The sequence below is a fragment of the Peromyscus leucopus genome, chromosome 11 (genome assembly GCF_004664715.2).
Source record: "Peromyscus leucopus breed LL Stock chromosome 11, UCI_PerLeu_2.1, whole genome shotgun sequence".
NCBI classification, from domain to species: Eukaryota; Metazoa; Chordata; class Mammalia; order Rodentia; family Cricetidae; genus Peromyscus; species Peromyscus leucopus.
The window spans coordinates 28,762,259-28,788,236 of record NC_051072.1 but is presented as its reverse complement, the minus strand read 5'-3'; the positions used below and the strand labels follow the sequence as shown (position 1 = coordinate 28,788,236).

The 25,978-nt window shown below is 40.0% G+C and overlaps 1 protein-coding gene across 4 annotated transcripts in view; it reads right to left on the bottom strand.

The window, feature by feature from the left end:
- Ghr (growth hormone receptor) overlaps positions 1-25,978 on the bottom strand; it is a 246,328-nt gene that overhangs the window by 133,858 nt on the left and 86,492 nt on the right. For all 4 annotated transcript variants that reach the window (XM_028875569.2, XM_028875570.2, XM_037209416.1 and 1 more), the window contains exon 2: positions 7,333-7,413. In XM_028875569.2, the coding sequence (XP_028731402.1) occupies positions 7,333-7,402 (70 nt within the window). In that variant the 5' untranslated portion in view covers positions 7,403-7,413. The remainder of the gene's footprint in view (positions 1-7,332; positions 7,414-25,978) is intronic.

The following is a 25,978-nucleotide window of genomic DNA, read 5'->3' as shown; positions in this document are numbered from 1 at the left end:
AGAACTAGAGAAAGTCCAGGTCAGGATTTTGTTGCTGATTCACTCATTCAACCAACAAATAGATAACGATATACATTAGAGTGCCAGAGGACAAGGCACAGGGCCGAGGACCACTCTTCATAGATCTGAAGGCAGGTGACTTCCACATCAATAATGCTTTCTTACATAGGATATACAGTGCCATTGTGTCAGCCATCTGAAGCTACTTAGTCCAAATTCACCAACTTGAAGCACAGCTGGCATCACAACTTCATTTAGCTAACGAGCACAAAACACATACCAATCTCCTTACACATATCTCCCCACCCCCAATCTTGGTAAAAGATTCTGTAAAAGCATGCTGAAACACTTCACTAGTGACTGAGACACGAGGCACCAGCTCTTATACATGTAACCTTGCCCTGGACATATAATGGAGATAACATTAAGATACTGTTAAGGCTTAAGACCACACATTGTCACAGAACCAGAACCAGAGACTTCTGGTGAATGTACTTGATGAAGTTATATGGGTTCATTTTGAGTCAATTGGAGGAATAAGAGACCAGAGAAAACTCTCACTTAAGGTGAGGCTGATAAAGTTCTCCACGCCTCAATATCACTTGGTCTGTGTGGTGGTCTCCATACAAGAAACCAAGGAATATTCTCTTTGGATGATCAATTGTGTGATCAGATTTCAAGTAGCATCCATTCCTATGTCTCTACTATAGACAGTGAGGAAGCATTGCTCTGGATTTGGAGATGATGTGGACAGCATTGTGTGAACATGCAAACTTGTATTGATGGAAAAGACACAGAGCTGCAGGGCCTGCTGCTCTGAAGAAGATGAGTGGTGTTCTTGAGCTTGTGGAGTCTGTTGATTGCCTGTTGACAAGTTAGGTGCATAGTTGTGTGGGTAAACAGTTACAAGGACCCAAAGCCAAGCCACAAAGGCACCTTTGTTCATGGCTTTGATGAACATACAGTGCTGCATCACATGGAGTTTAAGGTTTAAACTTGAACCAGCCCTGGGGAAACAACCATATTAACTTCAACAGAAGAGGAGAAGGAGGAGGATGAAGGGGGTGGGGGGAGGAAAAGGAGCAGCAGGCGGAGGGAATTAAAACATCAACTACAGGTTAGAAAACATTGAGATGGTTATATGAGAGTTTTCCTAGGTGCTCTGTGATGGAGGGACCCTGGCTGAGCTTCTGCATAGGTGAGACTGGATTGGCCTCTAGCCACAGGCAGACAGCAAGGTGTGCTCATGAACACCTATCCTTTGCAGCTATCACACACCGATTAACCTATAGCAGCCTTTGCCCTGTCAACCCATAAAAGGAGGCTCAGTTTGGGTTACGGAACCAAGGTGGTGTGGAGACATTTTGTAAATGAGGACAAGCTCTTGTCTTGGAAAAACCAGGATCCAGGGTGGATGAATGGAACAATGACTTGTCATGGGCACTTGGACTACTCACGGGTGGTCCTGTACCTTCTACTTATTAATTGTTGGAGACACAAACTTAGCCACTTACACCCCAGCCTCTTCATCGGGCTGAACCAGCTGCTGTGCAAATCCAGCCACCTTCTCAGATTCTGCCCAGTGCAAAGCTTTGTGCTTCTCAACACATCCTGCTTGCTTTTGATGGTATTTAATGAGGCAAGTCCATACTCTGCCAAGGCTGGGTGTCTAAGAGTTGGTCAAGGTCTTGGGATACAGTGATGAATGCCTAAAGACTCCAGTGGAAAGAGACTTTAGTCCTTTGTCCACACCGTGTGTTTGTCACTGTATGGTAGTCTTGACCATGTGGCAGCCACAAGCACAGGTGACTAGATGGTCATAGGAGGTGATCTGGGCACAGGTAAGAGGAGTTCAGAGAAAGGATGCCAAATCCAGCTGTTAGAGACACTCTGTCCTCTCAGTGTGTTTCCATGCAGAAGAGTACCACCCTGTAGCCCTTGGTGCTGCACTGTCAGCGGGCTGACCTGCATTTCATCACTCCACCGTGTGAAAAGGGAGCTGATGCTTCGTTGATAATATTTAGTTAAATGTGTGGAAACTTTAAACTGGATGGAATAAGAAGATACTGACGGTTCTCAAAGATAAAAGTCGACATGTTAATTAAACCACAGTACTGGATTTAGCTTTTCCTTACTATTTTTTTCTAATCATGTTCTCTCTATATTTTTTTTCTTTAACGATCCTATCACACTTAGTCCATCTCTCTTTTGACCTATTTTAATCCAGCTCCTCTACACTCGTCCCTTTCAAATTACTCTTATTAGTAGTATTATTGCCTAGGTGAAACCTTGACAATATTGTTATCTAACTTAAAACTCTGTAATAACGGAGGGGACTCACAACTGAATTGGGTTTACATCTGTTTAATCTTCTGTAAATTATGGGCTCCTTGAAGTCAGGAACATGAATGATAATTTCCTCTTTGAATCCAAAAAAGTATAAAAGAATTGTTGAAAGTCTATTTTGTGCCCATGGTCTACAAATGTCCGTGCTTATTTTTCCCGTTGGCACCAGCTGGAGTCACCTGGCTTGCTCCAACATGCTGAAATCCATCTTAAAGTCAGGTTGTGATATGAGGAGGTCAAGGTGACACAGGACTGTTGATGTTCTTGGACATGGGCCACATCAGACACATGATGAGATCCTCCTTGTTTGGATGACTGTCAAGGAAGCAGCATTTGAAAGGTCTGTGGCTTCTTCCCCACTCCCTTCAGTGAAAAGTCAAAGCTTTAAGTCACTCTTTTTGACAATGATGGAAGGGACACCCTCTAATGTTTATCAGCTTCAACTGTGACTCCAGAACTTCTTTGAAACATATCCAGTATGTCTTGGCAACCTCTAATGACCATGTGGAGCTTCAACTGTAGTGGGGTAGAGTTTGTTTAAAAAATAAAATCCCCCCACTGTGCAATTATTTCCTGTTGAACAATAAGATCAGCAGAATCTTCCAAATAGGCATTGTGCCATTCTGCATATGTTTATAAAGAATGTTCAGCAATATAAAGAGAACATGACTTAGTGAATTCTGGTTCCTTTAGAGTATGCCAGATCATTCGAGTAAAGTTTGTTGTTCTCTTAAATGATATAAAAAAGTGCAACATGGTTCACAGAAGCTCCCTCCAGAGTGGGCAGTTGTGAATATGTGAATTATGAACTTTGCCTATAGGTTGCACTAGTAGGTTTTGTTTTGTTTTTTTTTTTCCGAGACAGGGTTTCTCTGTGTAGCTTTGGCACCTTTCCTGGGACTCACTCTGTAGCCCAGACTGGCCTTGAACTCACAGAGATCTGCCTACCTCTGCCTCCCGAGTGCTGGGATTAAAGGCGTGCACCACCACTGCCTGGCCCATAGGTATTTACTTCTCTATATGTACAGATACATGTAAATCTCCATTTATTATATATAGCATACCTAAATAATACAGATGCAGTCTATAAATATGAAAGACGCATAACTAATGTTTTATCCTGTGGTTAGCACTTTTGTTTTGACTGGCCTGCTTACAACTTTGAGAATGATTATCATCTGACGGATTTGGCACATACTTTTTCTTCCTTTCCACATATTGCCAATTCTTCAAGGCCTGGCAAGTGCCGTTTTCACCCATGAAGCCTTTTGCCATCTGTAGACTGTACGTAATTTGACCGAAATCAACTACCTTAAGTCTGCTTCCAAGAGAAACAAATATAAACAGAGCGTGCTTGTACAGTGTGCCTTGCCAAATGACTTCTCTCTTGTTTACCAAGGAAGTGCTCAGTAGATATTTGTTGATTCTAAAATGCATATTATAGAACTACTTCTTGCTTTGCTTATGTATTGACCATGTAGAGCTTGGTAACTGAATGAACTGTTTTCTGTGTTCTTTGCTACTGCTATGTAGAATGGTTATGGTCATTCCCCTAGTTCATATACAGAGCCTGATATTCTAATCCTCAGTATAATTACCTAATCTCTATACTTATGATAATTCCTGAAGACTTACCTTGTATTCTTCATAGTCCTAAACTCAAACTTTGAAAATAGGAAGAGCTGAAGAGATGTCTATGTACTGAACTTGGTGAATTGATGATTCTAAGTTTACTTTGAGTTATTTTGTTCAGAGAATCTTGATGCTTTGTCTTCCTTATGAAAGCTAGACATTGAAGTGACAGTCCCTCAATTATTTCCAGAAGCTCTCCATGTCCTAGCCAGATTGAGCTTCTCTGCACAGGAGGGATTTGGTTATTTCTACTTGAGGCTGCTGTGAAATCCAAGGGGATGCCGAGCTGCTGACTGAGTGATATACAAAGATAGACAACATACTTTATAAGGTGAACTTCTTATATCCATCAGACATTTATGGATGCTTCTCACCAGCAATATTCCAGGTACAGCTAGTGGATACAGCAACCTGGTAGAGCCTTCTAAAAATGAGGTTACTTTGACCATTCTTAATGATGGAATAAGAAATTCTCCATGAGAATATATAACTTCACTAAGGGGGAGATATAGAGCCTCATATTAAGGATGAGTGAGACAAAAAGCACATTATTACATTTTAAGCAACACAATGATGGCACTGTTCAATGTTTGGTTCCTATTAACTTTTCCACAGGGCAATTATATTTAATTAAAAAAAATCCTCTCAGACCCAGTGTAGTTCTGGTTGTGTATTTGTCCAAACAAGTAAAACCCTGCTTAAAGATTCAAGAGCCAACATTCCCTCACCCATACAGACCTGTCATCTTTAATCTAGCTCCTGGGAAGATTTTTTTTTTTAACAGGTGATTTTTTTCATGATAACTCAATAGGGACACATATTGCACTGATCGAATCAAACTAAAGAATGAATTATAAAACTATGTTTTCTTTTAATTCTTCATCTATATTTTTCGTCTGCCTTATATGGAAAGGGAAATTGAAAATAAAATAATTTGATCCAGACCTGGCTAAAAAAGGAACACATGATCCATGAACGTCATCTGAGATTGTGACCCATTTTGTGTCATGTGCTAAGTTTGGCTGAATCTATTAGGTAAGGGGCAGATAAACACACACACACACACACACACACACACACACACACACACACACACACACACACCAGTGTGTATAAGCATGCATGAACATGTTTGTCTATATCTTCTGAAGCAATCAACATACCCTACTTTTAATCTCCAGGTCATTTTAAGAAAGTTTTCTGGAATACTCAAATATTTTAATTTGCTTAGTTTAACAAGAAAGAGAAAAATGTTTCTCTGTTGAATTATTTCCTATATAGAAGGACTAGTAAAATGCATGATTTGTACTTTACTATAAAATATTTTCTTACTGTTCTTTCTCCAAGCCAACACAAATTATTAAAAAGAAAACTAAGAAGCTATTTTTGGAACTGGCTGTTAAAATCACTACTTTGTGTAAGGGACTCCAATCCTGTATTCACTGCAGCACTATTCACAACGGTCAAGACAGGAAGCAGCAAAGGGTTAAGACAGAAGATCTTGCCACAGTATGAGTGTACCTACAGGACATTAGTCTAAGTAAAATAGGTAAGATCCAGAAAGAACAACAAACATGATTGCATTAATGTGTAATTTTCAAAAGAAAAGGTCAAATGTATAGAGAGAACAGTGGTTACCAGAGTTGGGTAGGGGAAGAACATGGTAGACTATGATTCACAGGGTACAAAGTAGCAGATATGCAGTATTAACAAGTCTAGTGATTTAATGGACACCAAGAGGATTATAGTTAAAGACAGATTATTATATTCAAGATTTCTGCTATACAAGTAGATCATGGCTTCTCTTGCCACAGAGAGAAAAATGGGTAATTATGTTCTTCTCTCTCTCTCTCTCTCTCTCTCTCTCTCTCTCTCTCTCTCTCTCTCTGTAACATTGTATACCATAAATATATACAATGAAATTCATTTAAGGTAAGTCATTAATTATTATTCTCATCATCATTTTGGCCTTTACTTGTCATGAAGTCAAAGGCTGTTCAAATGTTTAAGCTGTTGAACAGACCCTGGAAATTGTCTAGGTTGGAAAATAATTCGAGCTCTAATTTCTTAGTCTAGCATGCCTTTTTCAGCCTTTTTGAAGATTCTTATGCTGTACTTTTCACTTTATGGGCTTTAAAATTCCTCAAGCCTTGCCCTCGAACTGAAAGTCACCTTAGTGAAGAAAGGAGAGATTAAACCACCATGACTTTGGCCCGGCAGAGGATCTGAGCTGTAATTCTTTGGCTCAGAACCAGGGTCTAAAAGCAGCCATGGGAAAAGCTGCTGTAGTACAGCCTGTGAGTCTCCCCACGTCTGACTTGCATAATGTTGACATTATAACACCAGAGAGACCCAAAAATATTTCAAACAATTATGACTTCTTTTCTCTAAATATTTTGGAATCGCCTTATGAAATAAAACAACACATTCTCCCCTTTCCCCCTTCCAGGCTCGTCTTGACACGTCAGCAGCTTACTACTGTGCTTTTATTTTTGGTCACAAGGTCAGCAGGACATCGTAAGGCGTTAAGTCGCCTGTTAAACTGTGTTTTCCAACAGGAGCTGGGTGTTGAGTCGGGGAGTCAGCTACTCTTAAAGCAACAACCGAGCGACAGGGCAAAAAAACGTGTTGTTCCTGCCCTCTGGTGAAACCCAGGCAAAGAAAACTGCCAAGTGCTCAAGCTATTCCTTGAAAAAGCCCCCCATCTCTTAGTGAGGATACTTTTTCCACTCCCAGATAGACACCCCCAACACCCACTTTCATTATTCTTTGTGTCTGCTATGACACGTGAGTCTGAAAACATTGAGACTACCAGGAGAATATAGAAGAGAAGGGAAAATATTCAGACAGCCAAGGCAGCTCACAACTTGTGGATGTGTCTGTCCCCTAGCTCAGGTGTCTTCTTCCCTGTAACTCAGCCAAATGGAAACCATGCAGAGAGAGCCAGGGGACAAACTCACCGGACACCTGCAATTGCCCCTCTCAGAGACTATGATTAAGAGGACTGCATTCTGGAAATTCAAGCTCTGGAAATAGACTCTGCTACGCTTAGTCACAGGTGAGCTGAGCAATTAGTAAGTTACTAACGCTTTGGTGCAGTTTTAATATCTCTCCCAGAGACCTGGCTTGTCTTCATCAAAAATGACCCCAGTATACTATGTAACATTGATTTCCAATGTGAAAACACCAGATGCCAAAACTGACGACCATAGCCCTCCTCCTTAAACACCCCCAGAGCAGCCCTCCTGGCTTATGATTTTAAAGCTACCAGAAACTTAGACAGTTTCATTTGGATTTAACACAGCTCTGCTTTGTTCCCTAATGCCACAAGTGAGAAAGGAAAGCAGGACTCACCCTCATTTCCAGAAAACGTGTTGCTGGAGACTGCCAGTGCCAAGGTTAAGAGCACCCGCCAAAGATCCATACCTGTGAGACCTGCAAATCAGAAAAAGTACAAGGTCAAGCAAAGCAGCGCTAGACTGTGGTCATAACACAACATTCAAAGTCCAGGGAAGCCAGGACCTGTGTAGAAGGAATCTTAGCAAGTCTTGCCTTGCCTCAGACTTCGGTTCTGTCATACTTTTCATAAGGACACACAGCACGTTGGAATAAATCCTACGTTCCCTGAGCACTTGCCTCAGGAAATATCATGGACAGTACAGATTTTCAGGTACTGGCCGACAGCCTCCGGATCACCTCATAGCCAATGACCCACACACACTTCTTTAGTAACAGGGCAGGTATAGTTCATTTTAATTTAATCTGGAAATTAAAAAAAAAAAAAAAAAACATTGCCCAGTGTAGGGTTTTGAGAAAGACAGGCCATAAAAGAAAAGAAAAAAAAAATGAAGCAGTCCTCTGTAATACTAACATTTCTTAAACCTGTTTCCCAAGGACCAGATGAGCTTAATTTAGCCTGAAAACACTGTGCTACTGAGCCATCCCAGGAGGGGTTAACTGGAGGGAAGCTTCCAAATATCGAGAGGCCTGGTAGGTTTGGATCTTACAATGACTGTGTGCTCTGAAACACTCAGGAATATGTCCACCAAGAGCTACTGGGCCTGGCCTTTTTAGCCGTTTAGAAGCCCACCTTCTGGACTTTTAGAAGGGCACCTTCAGCCCTTCAGTCTAGTGAATGAGGGAGCGGTGAACGTGTTCTGTCAGCACATACCTCTATCTGAAGGAAATACACTTCTCTGGAAAAATAAACTATGGTGCTTAATGTCCAGGGTTCTCTAGAGAAAAGTCTGGACTGGCTGGAAAGGAACTCAGTACTCTACTCCATCTACAACGATCACGGCATTTGACAACGAACACCAATTGCTTTAAAGCTGAGTCCCAGTATTTCATAAAAGTGCCCTATTTACAAGTCCCCGAGGCACACCTGGTCACCACTCCATCTGCTCTTCCAGGACCTCTCTGGACCTTATTTTTATCACTGTGCAAACTTCACAACACTGAAACAATTCTTCTTGCTCCCTGTAATCAGGCTGAAATGATGAGCAAGAGTGTTTGCTTTCATGGGTCTAGAGGTGTGGTGCTGAGGTAACAGCCATGGAATTCTGAAGAGCTACAAAATGCCAAATGTTTTACATTTTCCTCTACAGACAGAGGGTAACCTTGCAATCCCACGTCCTCAAAGCAGTTTTACTTAACAAAGCACATCTCTATGCAAACTGAGTATTTTCTTGTGTCTGAATATATTTGCACACCTTTCTACACTAGGATGACCCTCCCCCACCAAACACTGCCCTTTGGAATCTTTGGTAGGATCAAATGTGATAGTTAACCTGCAGGTTTTGAGCAAGTGGGATGTTACTAGGACCCCCCACAATTTGATTTTTAAGTGGCTGATGGCTTTGCATTATGTACTTTGTAAATGTGAATCATTAGCACTCTGTCTTTACTTCTAGGGATACAGGCCATGTAATGTTAGTTTGGAGACTCTGGCAGAAATGCATTAAATGGACAGATGAAGTATGTAACAGACTGAAAAACTATCATGTGGAATTTTCTCTTAATCTCATTAAAAAAAAAAAGAGGGAACACACTGAATGTAGTGGTTTGAAAGAAAATGGCCCCCAAAGCAGGGGACACTATTAGGAGGTGTGGCCTTGTTGGAGGAAGTGTGTCACTGTAGGGGCAGGGTTTGAGGTCTCTTTTGCTCAAGCTTCGCTCAGTATGACACTCAGATTATTTCCTGTTGCCTGCAAGATGTTAAGACTCTCAACTACTTACTTCCCAGCACCATGTCTGCCTGCACACTGCCATGTCCCACCATGATGATAATGGACTGAACCACTGAACTGTAAGCAAGCCACCCCAATTAAATGTTTTCCTTGTAAGAGCTGCAGTGGTCATGGAGTCTCTTCAGAGCAATAGAAACCCTAACTAAGATATCGAGGAAGCAGGCTAAATTTTACTAGTGGCGGTTTAACTAGCCATCTCGGAACACACTGTCAGGGCAGAAGCTCTTCCTGACCTATGCTATCTGGATATCAGGCTGTAAGAGTGAATTCTCAATTCCCAGGTTGGTTGTTTTTCTTTCCAAGTAAGTATATGAAAATGTTTACATTTCTTAGAAGACGCCATGGCTGCCTTAGAAGTCATATCTTCAAGCACGTCAAAGAGACCAAGCAGCTGCCAGACACAAGTGGGGTTTAGATCAGAAAACCAGGAGACAAACCTTCAGCAACCCTCGAACTTTTGTGCTTTCCTCATTTTGAGGGACCAGAGACGGAACCCCAGGATCGTTGCACACAGAACTACATTCTGCCTTAGTCCCCAGTCTTTTCAAAGCTGCCTTATGCACAGGAATTTTACTTTTCCCAGACAAGGACCTGGAGTTACTACAATGATGTTAGAAGACAAGCATGGCTCCATAGGATACCTTTTTATGTCACAAAACAAAACCAACAAACCAGAATCCCTGAAACAAATTTAGCCCGGAGTACATTTTCACACTCGCATCACAGAAACAGGCATGTTTAAAGCGGTAATTCTTCATGGTGGGAGATCAGAACAGCCCATTGCCACCCGGAACACATTGCAGAAAGGCTGGGCTTGTGATACTCTAGGCATAGGAACCAGGAGGTCGAAGAAACATTCAGTATGTGCTAATGGCATTATCAGCTTGTCGTCTCTCCTCTCCTTCATTGATGTTACGGCAGATAAGGACTGGAGAACTTGCCCTTGGCTTTGAGAGCTTGTCCCTGTCGGCTTTGCAGAACCCCGAGTGGCACCCTCTGGGTGACAGGACTCTTCTATACTAAGCTCCAGCTGAGATCAAATGTCTGATTTGACGTCTACATGTGTCCCTGTGGACTTGGGGGAGGACTCTGTCGTCACACGGAGTTAGGAATTTTAATTTAATACACCCAGACTCTGCCAGATGCCAGAAAGAGAGATTTCCCCTCCTCAAGCCTTCTTTCCCCAAATGTCCAAACTTATAATGATCCATTAACCTCAAGATAGAAGAGTTCATCCAAAATGCCCCTCTAAGAGGCACTTACAAAAGGCAGGCATTTCTTTTCTTCAGAGGAATATACCAAATTTAATTTTTAGATTTGCAGTATTTTCCTGGGGAAAAATCCTTATTTAAATTTCTTGTGATATTTATTCATTCTTTGGCTACGGACTCTTTCCTGGCCAAGCAAGAGGGAGAAAATGGGCTTCATTTCTTACATAATGGAACTCACACCGTTTCCACTTTCAATGCCTGAGGCATTTTGCCTGCTTTCCTCTTTCCTCCAGGGAGAACCAGTTTTAAAACTAGAATAATCCAGCTGATGTATTCTATAGACTGCCCAACTAAGAACACTACCAAATTATACAATCAGGTTTATGATATACTCCTCTTCATTCTGTGGCCATGACACAGTAACAGACACAAAAGAAGAGGCAGAAGTTAGATACGACATTTCTCCCCAACATATTATAACCAACTCCAAGAAAAGAAGGTAATAGGTTACATTATTTTAAATTAAAATGAGCAAGTATTTCTGGAATGTTTTAGTGGCTGCTGGTATTGTACAAGGCATCATAGAGTTTAATGGAAAAGTTATCCAAACTGTAGTTGTTAACTATAAGAACTAGGCAATAATTGAAACTGAGAAAAGATGGCCCTTACCTAAAATGGAAAGTTAAAGTAGGAAAAAGAAATGAGCTACTGAGTTGAGGTGCTTAAAATTAGAACTAAATGATAGATAAGATTTTATGTGTAAAGAAAGTGAGACAAGCTATAGCAAACTGGTACAGACCAAAGCTCAATGCCAATGATCTGGTGTAGGGATGGATTCTGAGGGTGTTCAGTTAATATTCTGAGACTAGTGAATAGAGATCATTGCCCAGATGTATAGGCAAAATTGGGTTAGCAAGGTAGGACAGGACTGTAGCAGCATTTTTAATGATATAAATCAGCTTTTGGTTTAGATAACATGCACAAAATGAACTTTCCTTAAGATCAAGCTGCTTCTCACGCTTTCTTAATTGAAATACATTTGAGGTATACTGGAGAGATCTGGCTACAGGAAAGACACATCTATGATAAATGACTGAATGAACGCTTGAATAAAAGGCAGTGCTACAGGCAGGAATCTGGGTGCTGGGATCTGAGCTGCTTAGGGGAAGAGAAGATCACATGATTGTTCCGGCTCCTAGGTGAATGACACAGTCACAAGACTTCCAGAAATGTGAGAGTTGTCTAGTGTGAAGTTCAAGGTACAAGAACAACGGCCAAAGGGAAAGAAGCCATCAGTGAATGCGGGAATGGTATGCGGCAAATTTAACACTTAGGCTGGGCTATTTTGTGAAAAATACCTATTATTGTCAAAGGTAATATCAAAAATGTGTATTAACGACATAGGAGGAAATCTGCAGTCACATCTTGCCTATGACTTAGCACACACAAAATGAATCATCACCCTCACACCACCTCCAACTTTTGTAAAGTTTTTTAAAGGAAATTGGACAACGACCTCGTTAAAGTGTGATGCTAGCATATTAATATGTGGGGAGAGTTGAGAATAGAGTTGGTGTTCGAGTCCTGTCAAGCAAGTCAGGAGAAACACCATGATGACAGCTGGATTAATCAGAAATAGTTAACTTCCCTCAAACTCTCATTTTGCTAATTTTACATTTTTTGATATTGAAAAGGAGCTGATTTTAAAAGTAAAGTTGAAATGGAATTGTTTACTTTGCATAGAAAAGACTTCAGGTAGATACACTAATAAATATGTGCTTCCCGGTGTTGGTGTGTATTACTAATGAAATGTTGCAAAACTGAATTAACTCAGTACAGAAAAATGCAAAGGCTTATCCAAAATGATATTCAAATCAACTCTTCTAATTAGCACCAAGCATTTATTTGAATAGTTTTCACTCAGAGTTCATGTTAGGACTTTTTAATGGCAAAGATAATTAGAAAATTGGTCAGAAATAAAAGCTTTTAAATCAATTTATTTCCTTCCTATTAGTGAGTGAAGGAAAAGTCCAGAGTTTTCTTCTTAATTAGAAAAATATTGTGTGTGTGTGTATGTGTGTGTGTGTGTGTGTGTGTGTGTGTGTGCGTGTGTGCGTGTGTGCACCTATACAAGCCACAGTACATGTCTGGAGGTCAGAGGACAATTGTGTAAAGTCAGTTCTCTCCTTCCTTAGGTGTATTCAGGGGAGCCAATGCATGCCATTAAGCTCGCATGGAGAGTACTGTATGCACTGAGCCATATTCCAGCCCCTGATATTTTCAAAAGAAATAACAAAAGTTGTGAGTTGTTCAACACTGGTGACATGTTAGATGCCTTTGTTATTTGAAAACTCTAAGAGAGTTTACTTTGATGAATCTAGTTGGTATATAGCCCACTGGATACCAGGGTCCATAATTACATGATTACTTATCATAACCTAGACTACACTACAAGGTCATGATAACAAGCATCAGGAGATGAAAATAAGTGAAAGAGACAATAATGTAATCAAAATGCAGTAAAAATGGTTCCTTTTGTTTTAACAAGTAGGCATATATCTTACACCACTAGTAGAAATTTTAGTGCTAAAGTGCAAATAAATGAACTTTTGTCCAAATTAGTTATCACCATCACTACATCACTATTAAATTTTATATACTGAAATTAGCTTTACATGACTGGCAATGTAGCAGGTTTATCCAACCCTAACCCTAACCTTAATCCCTAACCCCTAACTCTAACCCTAACCCCTAACCCTAACCGTCACCCAAACACAAGCTATGTAGTTCACTTTGTTATGAAATCAGTTGGTGAAAGGAATTTCTCATCTTTGTTACAATGGTATGAAAACACTCAGGTATGGATCCTGATGTGATTTGAAACAGTTACGTAGAACAAAGCTGTACACTTTGTTAAGATTGCTCTTTTCTCTGGAATCCAGTGGGATTCCAGGATAGGAACATTAGTTATATATATATATATATATATATTATGAGACATAAGTAAAAAGGCTCTGAGACAGTGGTCTATAGATAGTAGAGTCCTTTCTACTTAACAAATAACCTTATGTTGTTTACATGCAAGCTGACTGGCTTAAGTTACCACCAGTCATAAGTGGCTACTGAGAATTTGAAATATGGCTAATGTGACTAAGGAATAAAATAATTTTACACTTCATTTTAACATAAATGATTGTTTTAATTAAGAACAAGTGTATTTGGAAAAGGTTGGAAGGTGAATATACTTTCCAGTTGCATTTTATGGTCTATATTAAGATAAAGTATTTTTGATAAAAATTTAGTAGCTAAGTTGAAATGTGTTAAGTATAAACTACATACAGATTTTGAAATATTGGTACAAAAATAGATACAAGTTATCTTAATGCTTATACTAATAGTAAATTCATAATTTAGATAATTGAGTTAGCTAAAATATATTACTATAATTAACATTCATTTCTTATTTTCAAATGTAATTAGCTGAAAATTTAAAATATGTGGTATGCAATAGGTTCCTATTTGGCAATACACTGGTTAATACATTTTCTGATTTATATGTTTGTAAATGTACACTAAGACAATAAGCTCATTTATGCTCACATCACACTAACAGCACATATTTTGTAACAAAACAATCAGCAATTTGAAACCTTTTTAGGAATGTAAGCATTATGAGCACGTTTTCAGAGGCCCTCCCAAGTGCAGAACAATGGGGACCCAAGATTCACCAACGTCTTTGGCGCTTTTGCGTGATGACATTTGCCTGAGGTTTTTCAGGGGGTTCCTGGAGGGAGCATTAACTCTTACTTAGTTCCATAAGTGTGACTCTCCACAGTGTGTCTGCCACTGAGTCACAGGCCATGGCTGTGCAGGGGCAAGTCTCATTACTGTCTCTCTGGAATTACAAAAGGACCACGATCCGCTTTTGCCAACCTCTGTGGTATAAATACCCCCACCAAAGCTGATTTTAGGCTACCAATATGAAGCCAGTAGATATTGGATTCAGTCCATCACTGGCAGGGAGACTGACTGTCATTGGCTAGCTTCATGTAAAGTATCAGATACAAAGATTAAGGAATCTGCTGACTTGAACACAAAATCTAAGAGGGTTTCAGAGTGAACCCTGGGTATTTGATTTCATCTAATGACATCTGATCCTCTGTCAGCAGAACCTATTTTGTTAATACTCACTCAGGGATACATACCCGGTCTACAGACATTATCACAGCCATTTCACCTTGATCTTCATTTACAGAGAGGCTGAGCTAAGTAGTTAAGTGAATGTACTCTCCAGTCTGAGAAAGCTAGGTTCAAATCCAGGTTGTACTCATCTTTACTTAGCATGAAGACTTTTTCATTAAAAAAAAAATCCCTCAGAATTAGATGGAATGACTTACTCAAATAATTTTTTCATTCTTCAATACATTTGTAATTATTAGAGTTCTGAGAATGGTACCACATTGTTCCCATGGACTGTTCCATTGTTCCCATTGTTCCCATAGACTGATAGTGAGGCCTGAACTTACACACTAAATGAAACTGAAGATTGTGTGGGTGGTGAAGCAATCAATTTACATTACACGAGGGTGCAGAGAAGGGAAAAGCCCACACTCGTGTAATGTGTGCTCCCTGGGACTACGCAGGAATGCTCTCTGTTTGTGTTTAGGTGTGTATGGAATTTAATGCTCTTACATAAAGGCTCAGTTGTGTGGGACTTAGCCTAGAGGTTTGATATATTATTACAATAAATTTTTCTGATGTTATTCCAGGGCTCGAAGCATTTGCTTGGTTAAGTATAGATTTTTAGAGCTGATTGAGTAGATAAATTCTAACAAAATGAGGGTTGACTTGAGCTGGAGACCCTTCCTAGGAGAACACAGAGGTGGAAGGGTCTCCCTTTCCTTTGTGGATTTAAAGCAGAAAGAATATTTTGGCAACCAAGTGTTTGGAGCTCTTCCTATGGGGGTGTGCATGGCTATTCTCTTCGGAGGGGGAATTTCCATATTGTAAGGGACATTCTATTTAAGGTCAGCAGGGTATACTTAGCACTTTGCAGGAACTTCCTACAAGCAGTTCTCTAGAATCTAGAATCTAGAGCAATGGTTCTCAACCTGTGGGTCACAACCCGTAGGGTGGGGAGAGTCTTATGACCTTCACAGGGCTCAAATATCAGATATTCTGCATATCAGATATTTACGTTAGGAGTCATAACAGTAGCAAAATTACAGGTATGAAGTAGCAACGAAAATAATTTTATGGTTGTGGGGGGGTCACCACAACATGAGGAACTATATTAAAAGGCCTCAACAATAAGAAGGTTGAGAATTATTGGTTTAGAGGGTCATCAGTTCACACAGACTGATTTACTTGGTGCATTCATGGATTGCCATTGCAGGCATGATTCCGTGAAGAGAAAAATCAATTTGGTGGTGCTGATTTGAACAGAGTGTCCTACTTTATACCATTTCCATGATCAAAGCATTTTTTCCCCAAATCAGAATTTGAAAAAGGAAACCCCTTACTAGTTTCCTGGTTTCTCTTTTTTTCCACAAGTAACTCTTAAAATTCTGAGTTACAAAATGTTTTCTTTCCTTTTTGAGATTATAATATAATTTCCCCCTTTCTTTTCCTACCCCAAACCCTTCCATATATCCCTCCTTGCTCTCTTTCAAATTCATGATCTCTTTTTTCAGTTGTTATTATATGCATCCATGTATATGTATATGCATATATATTCCTAAATATAACATGCTCAATTTGTACAATATTACTTGTGTGTATATTTTCAGGGCTGATTATTGGTGTGCAATAACCAACTGGTGTGCTCTTCCCTGGAGAAGACTATTTCTCCAGCTCTCCCCATTCCTTTGAAGTTCTTTGTCTAGACTAAGCAGAGGTTAATAGACTATGGGAGGCAGCTTCTCACTGAACAAAGTCTCTAAACGAAAGCATTCCCTGTCTTGATAAGATAGCAATCCAACAGGGAGCAATGTAACAAGTCAGGCTGGCCCACGTGCTTTTAAATCTTCAAGGAATGCACATGTCTCCACCTCTTTTGGCACAATAGTAGATATATAGGTTTCTTCAAAACAGAATTACTTTGGTAACATATGAAAGGAAATTTCTTGTTTTTCCTCATCTCTACTGGGTAGAGTTGTTCTTTTCTGGTAAACTAATTGGGAGTAACGAAATTAAGAGTAAGGCAATGAGATCTTCTAGGAAGAGCATTGCTAGATGAGTACACAATGTCATGTATGTTACAGTGCCAGCACAGTATTGCTTAAAGTGGTGACTTGGGTGGTCACTCAACAGGGTGATTGCCTTCCCTGAGTACCAGCCCACAATTTTGTAACAAGTCAAGTGTAATTGCTGCCATTTATCAAGGGCCACCCATGTCCTGACATCACTGGACTCTTTGTCTTTCTGTTCTTTTGCTAATCATCAAAGGAGGGACAGTAGCTGTGCATCGCTCATTCTTCTATCCACACAACTTGCATCAGAATTTGCTCATCCAAGAAGAACACCAGCTATCTTATTTCATTCAGTCTTTGCACAGACCCTGCAAATGCAAACCTCATGTAACAAGTGAGAAAACAGAGGTTTAGAGGAATATAAGAACTAAGTGAATCTCCCAGACTCACAAAGATAGGTTATGGCTGGGCAGGATCTGGAGGTGCTCTCTGTATCTCTAAAGCCTGCCTTTGTATTGTCTACTTCTCAATCAGTAAACTCTACAGACTAAAACATGATATTGGGGTCAGAGAATAAGGGTAAAACTAGAAATAACAAGAATATAAAGAGTAAATTTAAGATTGAAATTAAGGAGAGAAGCAGGCATCCTAATATTTCCTGTGCATGGGGGGGGTGTGATAGCATAAATGCTGACATATTAATGTTAGCCTTAATTCATAATGTTGGTAATAATTCATGAATGCTCATGTAGCAATTTTTTCAAGAGTTTTACTGATAAAGGAACATAATTGTCATCTCTTTGCCTTAGAGCCTCCAAGAACACCTGGTCTACCTTTGAACACATTGCTTAAGGGCAATGCTGTGTGCTCAATCGATGAGATGGGGTCATCACCTTACCTCTTTTAAGCATATACATAAAAATAGAAAGAAGTTACTTTGGCCAGACTGACTGGATGCCAGAGAGATAGAAAACACAGGCAGATGATCAATGTCATGTCTCATCACTAAGAAGTTTGCCACATACCAATCACTTCACTCATTAAGATCACAGGCTCTTGAACTTAGACCATTCATTGTTTATGGCTGCAGTAACAATGGTGCTTTGAAACAGTCAAATACAATGGTTCTTAACCTGTAGGTCTCAACACTTTTGAGGGTGGCATATCAGATATCCACATATCATATGTTCATAACAGCAGCAAAATTACAGTTATGAAGTAGCAACAAAATAATTTCGGTTGGGGGTCACCACAACATGAGGAACTGTATTAAAGGGTCATAGCATTAGGAAGGTTGAGCACCACTGGTCTAACAGAAATGCAAGTCACATGTATCATTTTAAACTGTCTTGTAGTCACATTCAAAAAGGAATGAATTGTATAAAATTAATTTTTAATAAGATACATTTTCAATAAAATCGATGTCTTCTAGTTAACTCACAAGTGAAAACATCATATAGCTGGATTAAGGCAGCCATTCAAACACTTGCCAGGTCCTAAGCTCTAAACATCTTATAAACTTCTGTACCGAACAAAGGCCACTCAGATCAAATAGATCTTTGCTTAGGATTTTACATTTTCACTATTGACTATGTTCCTTATTGCTTATTAGCACAAAATGAAAAGAAAAAAGAAAAGAACCGACAGAGTTGAAACTAAAACAAACAAACAAACACAACAAAAAGTAGCTTTATGTTCTCTTTCATGATTCCTGTGTCCTTTTGCCTGCTGTCTGTCCTTACTCATCACCTCATCCTCATTAGCCTCTTTTGGTGCCTTTTCTATATTTTATACTATAACCACACAGCTGTTTACATCCATATATGCATGCATTATAGGTTAGGGTCTGTACATGAAGAAGAACATGTGGGTTCCTGTTGCTGTTTGTTGTTTGCTCTTTTCGGGGGCCTGCCACCCAGCTCCCTAATAAGCCACACACGGAGGCTTATTCTTAATTATAAATGCTCAGTCTTAGCTTGACTTGCTTCTTGCCAGATTTTCTTAACTCTAAATTATCCTATTTATCTTTTGCCTTGGGGATTTTTCTGTTCTGTTACTTCTGTAAATCTTACTCTTACTCCATGTCTTGCCATGTAGCTTGGTGGTAGCCTCTGGAGTCCTCCTCCTCCTCTGGGTACTTCTTTCTTCCTCTCAGATTTCTCCTTCTATTAATTCTCTCTACCTGCCAGACCTGCCTATTTCTCTCTCCTACCTCAGTATTGGCCATTCAGCTCTTTATTAGACCATCAGTTGTTTTAGACAGGCAAAGTAACACAACTTCACAGAGTTAAACAAATACAACATAAACAAAAGTAACATACCTTAAAATAATATTCTACAAGAGGTTCCTTTCTTTCTGAGTTTGGGTCACCTGACTTAAAATTATACTTTCCAAGTCCATCCTCTTTTCTATAGATTTTCATGATTTCATTTTTTTCTCACAGATGAATGAGATTCCATTTTGTATATTGCTAGACATCTAAGTTGGTTCCATTTCCTTGCTATCATAGATGGAAGAGCAATAAACATGGATATGCAAATAACTCTATGGAGGGTATGGAGTTCTCTGAGTTTATGCCCAGGAGTTGAATGGCTGAATCATATGGTAGTTCTCTCTCTCCCTTAACTTTTTTCTTCTTTCTGTTTTAGTTTTCAGAGACGAGGTTTCATGTAGCCCACTTTGTCCTAGAGCTTGCCATACAGCTAGACAAAGCTGTCCTTGAAATTAAGAGTCCCTTACCTCTATACCCAGCTCATAAGTGGACTTTTCGACAATCTTCTATGTCAAATGGTTGAAATAGTAAATATGAAATTAGAAACCAAAATTATTATTCAATGAAATGGCAAAATCAAGAAATACACAGGTAGAGACAAAATCTCTCAGGCAGTGTTTCAGAATGTCACTGATGAACTGGGCAGGTTAAATGCTGATGAGATCCCTCAAAGATGTCCTAACTATTCCATCAGATGTTGGCTGATTTAGGTACTGCTGATGTCAAGGGACTCTGCAGGTGTAACTAAGATGACTAACCAACTGACTTGAAAACAAGGAGATTATCCTGTTACAGGAGCCCATGAAAGTGGAAGAGGAAATTAATCACTGCAATGGGGGGTGGGTATCAGAGGAATTAGGAATTTGAGGGGGACTTTATCTGCCTGTAGTGGAGGAAGAGCTTGAGGTGCGGTTAAAAAAGCCACTGGCAGCACAAACTGGCTTCTGGCTGTCTATCAGCAAGGAAACTGAAACACACTCTGGTAGGAGCAAGGACCTGAAAACAGCCAACAACTCCAATGAGCTTGGAAGGAGCTTCCAGAAGACAGTGCTGCCCTTGGGATACTCTGATTCCATTCCTGTGAACTCTAAGTAGATAACCCAACTGGGCCACAGTGGGCCTAGACATCTACATAGTTGTGAAGTAATAAGTGGGTATTTTAAGCCAATATATTTATGGTAATTTATTACAGAAGCATTTGAAAATTAAGACAGTCCCTAAACATCCAGAATTGAGCCTTAGGCTGATTTCCTGGGTCAGGAAGATAATAAATGATTCAATCTTATCTGTATATATAAATTTGGATCCCAGAGGGACTTTAGCAATAATATAGACTGATAATTGTTATGAGCTGCAACAAACAAATCAGATAGGAAATAATTTATAGTTTTGTTTCCTACAATTTCCTGGGATAAGAAGACTTTGAAAAGTAGAATGTCCCAATGCAGATAGCTGCAATGTTCTCACTTAAGGTCATTAATTTTCCTATATTTCAACTCTGGAGTCACCAAGTCATCTTCTGATTCTTATCTTACTTTCCAAGTTCACTTTGTAAAAATGAATCCAGTAGTCAACTGACAAAGAATTTGTTCATAATGCAGTGAGGAATGAAAAACAAAAAGGTTTTATTCAGGAGCATTGGTGTTTTCTCTTGACTTTGCCTTGTGCAAATCAGGCCCAGGGGTCTGACTACCTCTGGGCCACATAGCAGAATTTATTTTTGAACACATAAGTCTGCATGAGATCATGAAAGGGGGAAATAAGAAAAACCTGGAAGACAGCGCTGTCTTCATGAGTTTGTTGGCCTTGCTTTTTATTTTAATTCAAGGTCAAGCATGGGAATTAAAAACTGGAATGTATCTGTAGGAAAGTAAATTAAAACCAAGGTTGAAATTTATCACCAACTGGAGCACAGGAATGATAAGCACATAGAGTATGTAGTGATGGTCAGTCTATCTTGGTGGTATACATCATGCAACTTTTGGCTGGGGATGAGGGGGAGCTTGTTTCTCATCCTCCTGAATTAGACATTTAATTCCACAGAGATTTATGTTTACTTTCTGAAAAGCCCACCACAATGCTTCTAAGGAAATCATAATTAAATGAACTTGCTGTGTTTCTTTTGAATCAGGTGAACAATGAGAAGAACTGGAAGCAGCAGATTGAGCCAAACTGTGAACCACCACTATTCACACACTGTCCATTCACCAGGAAGCCCAAGGGATAGATACTTAGAATGCTACTGGGTGGCATTTTAATTTGAAATTCTGCAACTTGTCTAACAGAAATAAACCTTTTCTCTTCCTTTCAAATTAAAGTGATCTGAATGGAATTTTCACATTTCAACCACTTAGGCTGAAGTTACTGGCGAAAACGTTATGTTTCAGCGAAGAAGCAGGTTGATCTTAATACTCTGGATGGTAGAAGGAGTACAAAATTAACAGTCACTTCTGTATGCCAGAACAATATTTTAAACCAAATCCTTTTCTTCATCACAACTGTGGGCAAGGCTTGACAAATGTTGGTAATTAGAAGTTCTGTCTCCTCCAGAAGTTTTAAGGCAAATTTCTACATGTGGTGCTGAGTTAAGATAGTAAAGTATTATAATGAAGTAAGTGAATGATTTGGAAATTTATAACATAGCTAAGTGTGTCTTGATATTGAATTTTTATTAATTTTCTAATGGCTTAAAGAAATGAGGAAGCAACTCTTCAAGAAATCTGCAGGGAGATGACCAAACCAAACTAGTGGGAACTCATGAAAGCTGGATCAATGGCTGTGGAGCCTGCATGGGACTGGACTAGGCCCTCTGCATGGCGAGACAGTTGTGTAGCTTGATCTGCTTGGGGGGCCCCAGCGGTAGAATCAAAATCCATCCCTGGTACATGAGGGGGCTTTTTGGAGCCCACTTCCTGCGATGGGACACCTCATAGCCTTGAGACAGGGGGAAGGGCTTGGACTTGCCTCTCCTGGATGTGCCTCTCCATCGGAGGCCTTGCATTCTTGTGGGGAGAAGTGGGGGGTTGTCTGGGGGAGGGAAGAGGGGGATCTTTGATTGGTGAATGATGAATGAATGAAAAAATGAATGAAAAAAATTCTTAATTCAAAAAAGAAGTCTGCAGGGAGCTGTTCAAACAATGGGTTTCCCTAATGCTGAAGAAGCAAAGGGAGACATCTCAGACATTGGCATATAGTACAACTGGATGACTGTAGACATCTAAAATACCTCCTTCCACAACTAGGGTTGTCTCTTGAATCTTCCTGGAATGTTCTGTGACCTGTAAACAAGAATGTCCCAATGTGGACACAGGTGCAGCTGTCTCTCGTGCGTTATGGTCATTCTGTTCTCTCTATTTCAGTTGAGTCCTAGAGTCACCTTTTGACTCTAATCTTATTTGCTGAATTCACTTAAAAACAAAACTAGCCCAAATCCTCATCTAATGGATAAGTAGATTCATCTTTTTTAAAAAATTTCTATCTACTTAGTAAGTTCAGAGTTTACCCAGTTCCCTGAGCTGACACTGATTTCTCCATTTATTTTCACATTTAAGTTAGCACTGTGACAGGTGATCTTTTTTTATTTTTTTAAGACTTCTTTTTTTTAATTTTTATTTTATAATTTAAGTTAATTTTACATATCAGCCACAGATTCCCTTGTCTGCCCTCCTTTCATGCCTCTCCCACCTTCCCCCCAGTTCTCCCCCCCATTCCCATCTCCTCCAGGGCAAAGACTCCCCTAGGGATTGAGTTCAACCTGGTAGATTTAGTTTAGGCAGGTCCAGTCCCCTCCTCCCAGGCTGGGCAAAGTGTCCCTGCATAAGCTCCAGGTTCCAAACAGCTAGCTCATGCACTGAGGACAGGTTCTGGTCCCACTGCCTGGATGCCTCCCAAACAGTTCAAGCTAATCAACTGTCTCACTTATCCAGAGGGCCTGATTCTGTTGGGGGCTCTTCAGCTATTGGTTCATGTGTTTCCATTCGTTTGGCTATTTGTCCCTGTGCTTTTTTCCAATCTTGGTCTCAACAATTCTCGCTCATATAAACCCTCTTCTTTCTCACCAACTGGACTGCTGGAGCTCCACCTGGGGCCTGGCCGTGGATCTCAGCATCCAGTTCCCTCAGTCACTGGATGAGATTTCTAGCTCGACAATTAGGGTGCTTGGCCATCCTATCACCAGAGTAGGTCAGTTCGGGCTTTCTCTCGACCATTGCCAGTAGTCTATTGTGGAGGTATCTTTGTGAATTTCTGTGGACCTCTCTAGCACTTTGCTTCTTCCTGTTCTCATGTGGTCTTCATTTATCATGGTCTCTTATTTCTTGTTCTCCCTCTCTGTTCTTGATCCAGCTGGGATCTCCCATTTCCCTAAGCTCTCATTCCCTCGAACTTTGCCCTTCATTACCCCCACTCACGTCCAGGTTTTTCATGTATATCTCATTCATTTCTCTGTCATTGGGCAATCCCTGTGTCTTTCTTAGGGTCCTTCCTGTTTTGGAAATCAATATGGTGCTTTCTCAGAAAATTGGGAATCAATCTCCCCCAAGACCCGGCTATACCACTCTTGGGCATATACCAGAGGAATGCTCAATCATACCACAAGAGCACTTGCTCAGCTATGTTCATATCAGCATTGTTTGTAATAGCCAAAACCTGGAAACAACCTAGATGCCCTTCAACTGAAGAATGGATAAACAAAATGTGGTACATATACACAATGGAATACTACTCAGCAGAGAAAAACAATGACATCATGAGGTTTGCAGGCAAATGGACAGATCTAGAAAAAAAATCATCCTAAGTGAGGTAACCCAGACTCAGAAAGACAAACATGGTTTGTACTCACTCATAGGAGGATACTAGATGTAAAATAAAGATGACTAGACTGCTACTCACAACTCCAGGGAGGCTACCTAGAAAGGTGATCTTTATCTCTAGCTTTTCTCTGGATTATAGCGTTTTCTCCCATCTCCTACCCTATCACATTACCTCATCTCTTCACTGGACTTTCAACACCCTCCCTCATTGTCTGTCTCCTTTTGCTTTTCAGGTTGCTGTTAGACAAATCACCCTTTAAAATCACATTCCAATACCATTGTCCCCATTGGGTTCCCTCTACCACCCCTACAAGGTAATCAATCACTCTTTTATGCCTACACCAAATTTGAACCTCTATTACATGCCACAAATCAAAGACCCATGACAATGGACTCTTGTGTGGAATTGATGAGGTCAACTTTCCCATTGGTGCCTTATCCTCAGTCCCCCCCAGAATATACACATCCAATCTCTCTTCTTCTTCTTCTTCTTCTTCTTCTTCTTCTTCTTCTTCTTCTTCTTCTTCTTCTTCTTCTTCTTCTTCTACTTCTTCTTCTTCTTGTTTTTCTTTTCTCCTCCTCCTCCTCCTCCTCCTCTTCTTCTTCTTCTTGTTTTTCTTTTTCTCCTCCTCCTCCTCCTCCTCCTCCTTCTTTTGGTTTTTCAAGACAGGGATTCTCTGTGTAGTTTTGGTGCCTGTCCTGGATCTCATTCTGTAGACCAGGCTGGCCTCGAACTCACAGAGATCTACCTGGCTCTGCCTCACGAGTGCTGGGATTAAAGACATGTGCCACCACCACCCAGCTCTACTCTGCTTCTACAGGTGAGTTAAACAGAAAAAAAATCAAGAGAATAAAAAGTAAAGAAGAAACGATGAGCTTGTGTAAATCTCTTTCTATTTCTTTCTCATCAGCAGCATGAATCAAGAATGTTTTCTTTGAAAATCATTACCCATGCCACTAAATTAGATTTCTTAAGATGTAACTTGTTTGACGATAAAGAGCTTTGCTAATTTCTGTCAATCATAGTGTCTTAGAAGTCAAGGTAAGTCATGATGAGGCCCAAGGAAACTACTGGGGAGGCAGAATCAAGCACAAAACCTGGAAGAGGGATGGAATCCTAATTATCATTTGAGGTTAGCAGTCAATCTATAGATGTGGTAAGGGAAGTGCAGAGTTGTGGAACAGACATATAAGACCCTGCCGGTGGCTACAACTTGATTAGGTGAGCAGATGCTCACCTATTCCCAGTCTGATGACCTGCTTCAGTGTTTATATTATCTTTAGCTTGCCACTTTGATTGTTTTCAAGAAGCATTTTAGAGGACAAGCAGACACACTCATTTCCAGGCTCATATTTACCAACTCACATATTCTGATGTATGGTTAGGCATTATGTATAAACAAACCATAACAAGTATGGACATACAGTGACACCCATCTGTCTTGTCTCAACTGGCTTGCTATGTATATACCATCCCTCAGTGTGGATCGAGCTCTCTTTGTCATTTTCTTCAAAGTGGAGCAAAGGTGTAGACAAACCTAAGAGAAGCATTTGCTTCCAATCAATTCTTACCTTTGGATAAAATTATCCTGTTAGAACCTTGTGTGTATGATGGGAATGTCTATTCCTCATACAGAAAAAACAACACTTTTCTCTCACAGCAGGTCTATAGCCTGTTTCAGGCCCTATAGTATAAAAAATAAACTCTCAGAAATATACATCCATCTCTGTGTGATCTCATCTGGCCTCTTTCTACCACTCCCTTCTCTTCCTTTACCATTTTCCCCAAAAACTTCCTCTTTCTTCTGTCCACAAAGCCATCTCTGTGTCTCTGGGTCCTTTGTCTCCTTCCTATTCAAACTTTGCTAGTCCTTCCCCTGAACCCTACCTCAAGGGCTTTTCAATTAGAAGCCTCTTAACAGCAATGCTAACCTCTTATCACATAAAGTTGGGTGATTTTCTTCTCTACTTCCATAGAAGCCCTGATTCTATAAACCTCTTCCTTAGAGTGAGTGATTTTCTCTTCTCTCTTCAAGGATCCTCTTGGGGTCCCTATTCTCTAGAACAGTACACAGCAAACCAGTTTTAAATGAGCTATTGTTAGAGTGGACAGAGACCTCAGGATAGTATTTTCAAAGGTGTTTGAGGTGGTGGTTATATGTTCTTCTGTTGAAAGTTTACCTGCATGCCTCAGAGGGAGATAAGAACATGACAGTTTCTATCATAGCAGGCGAAGAAAGATGATTATGATCAATCAGACAGGAA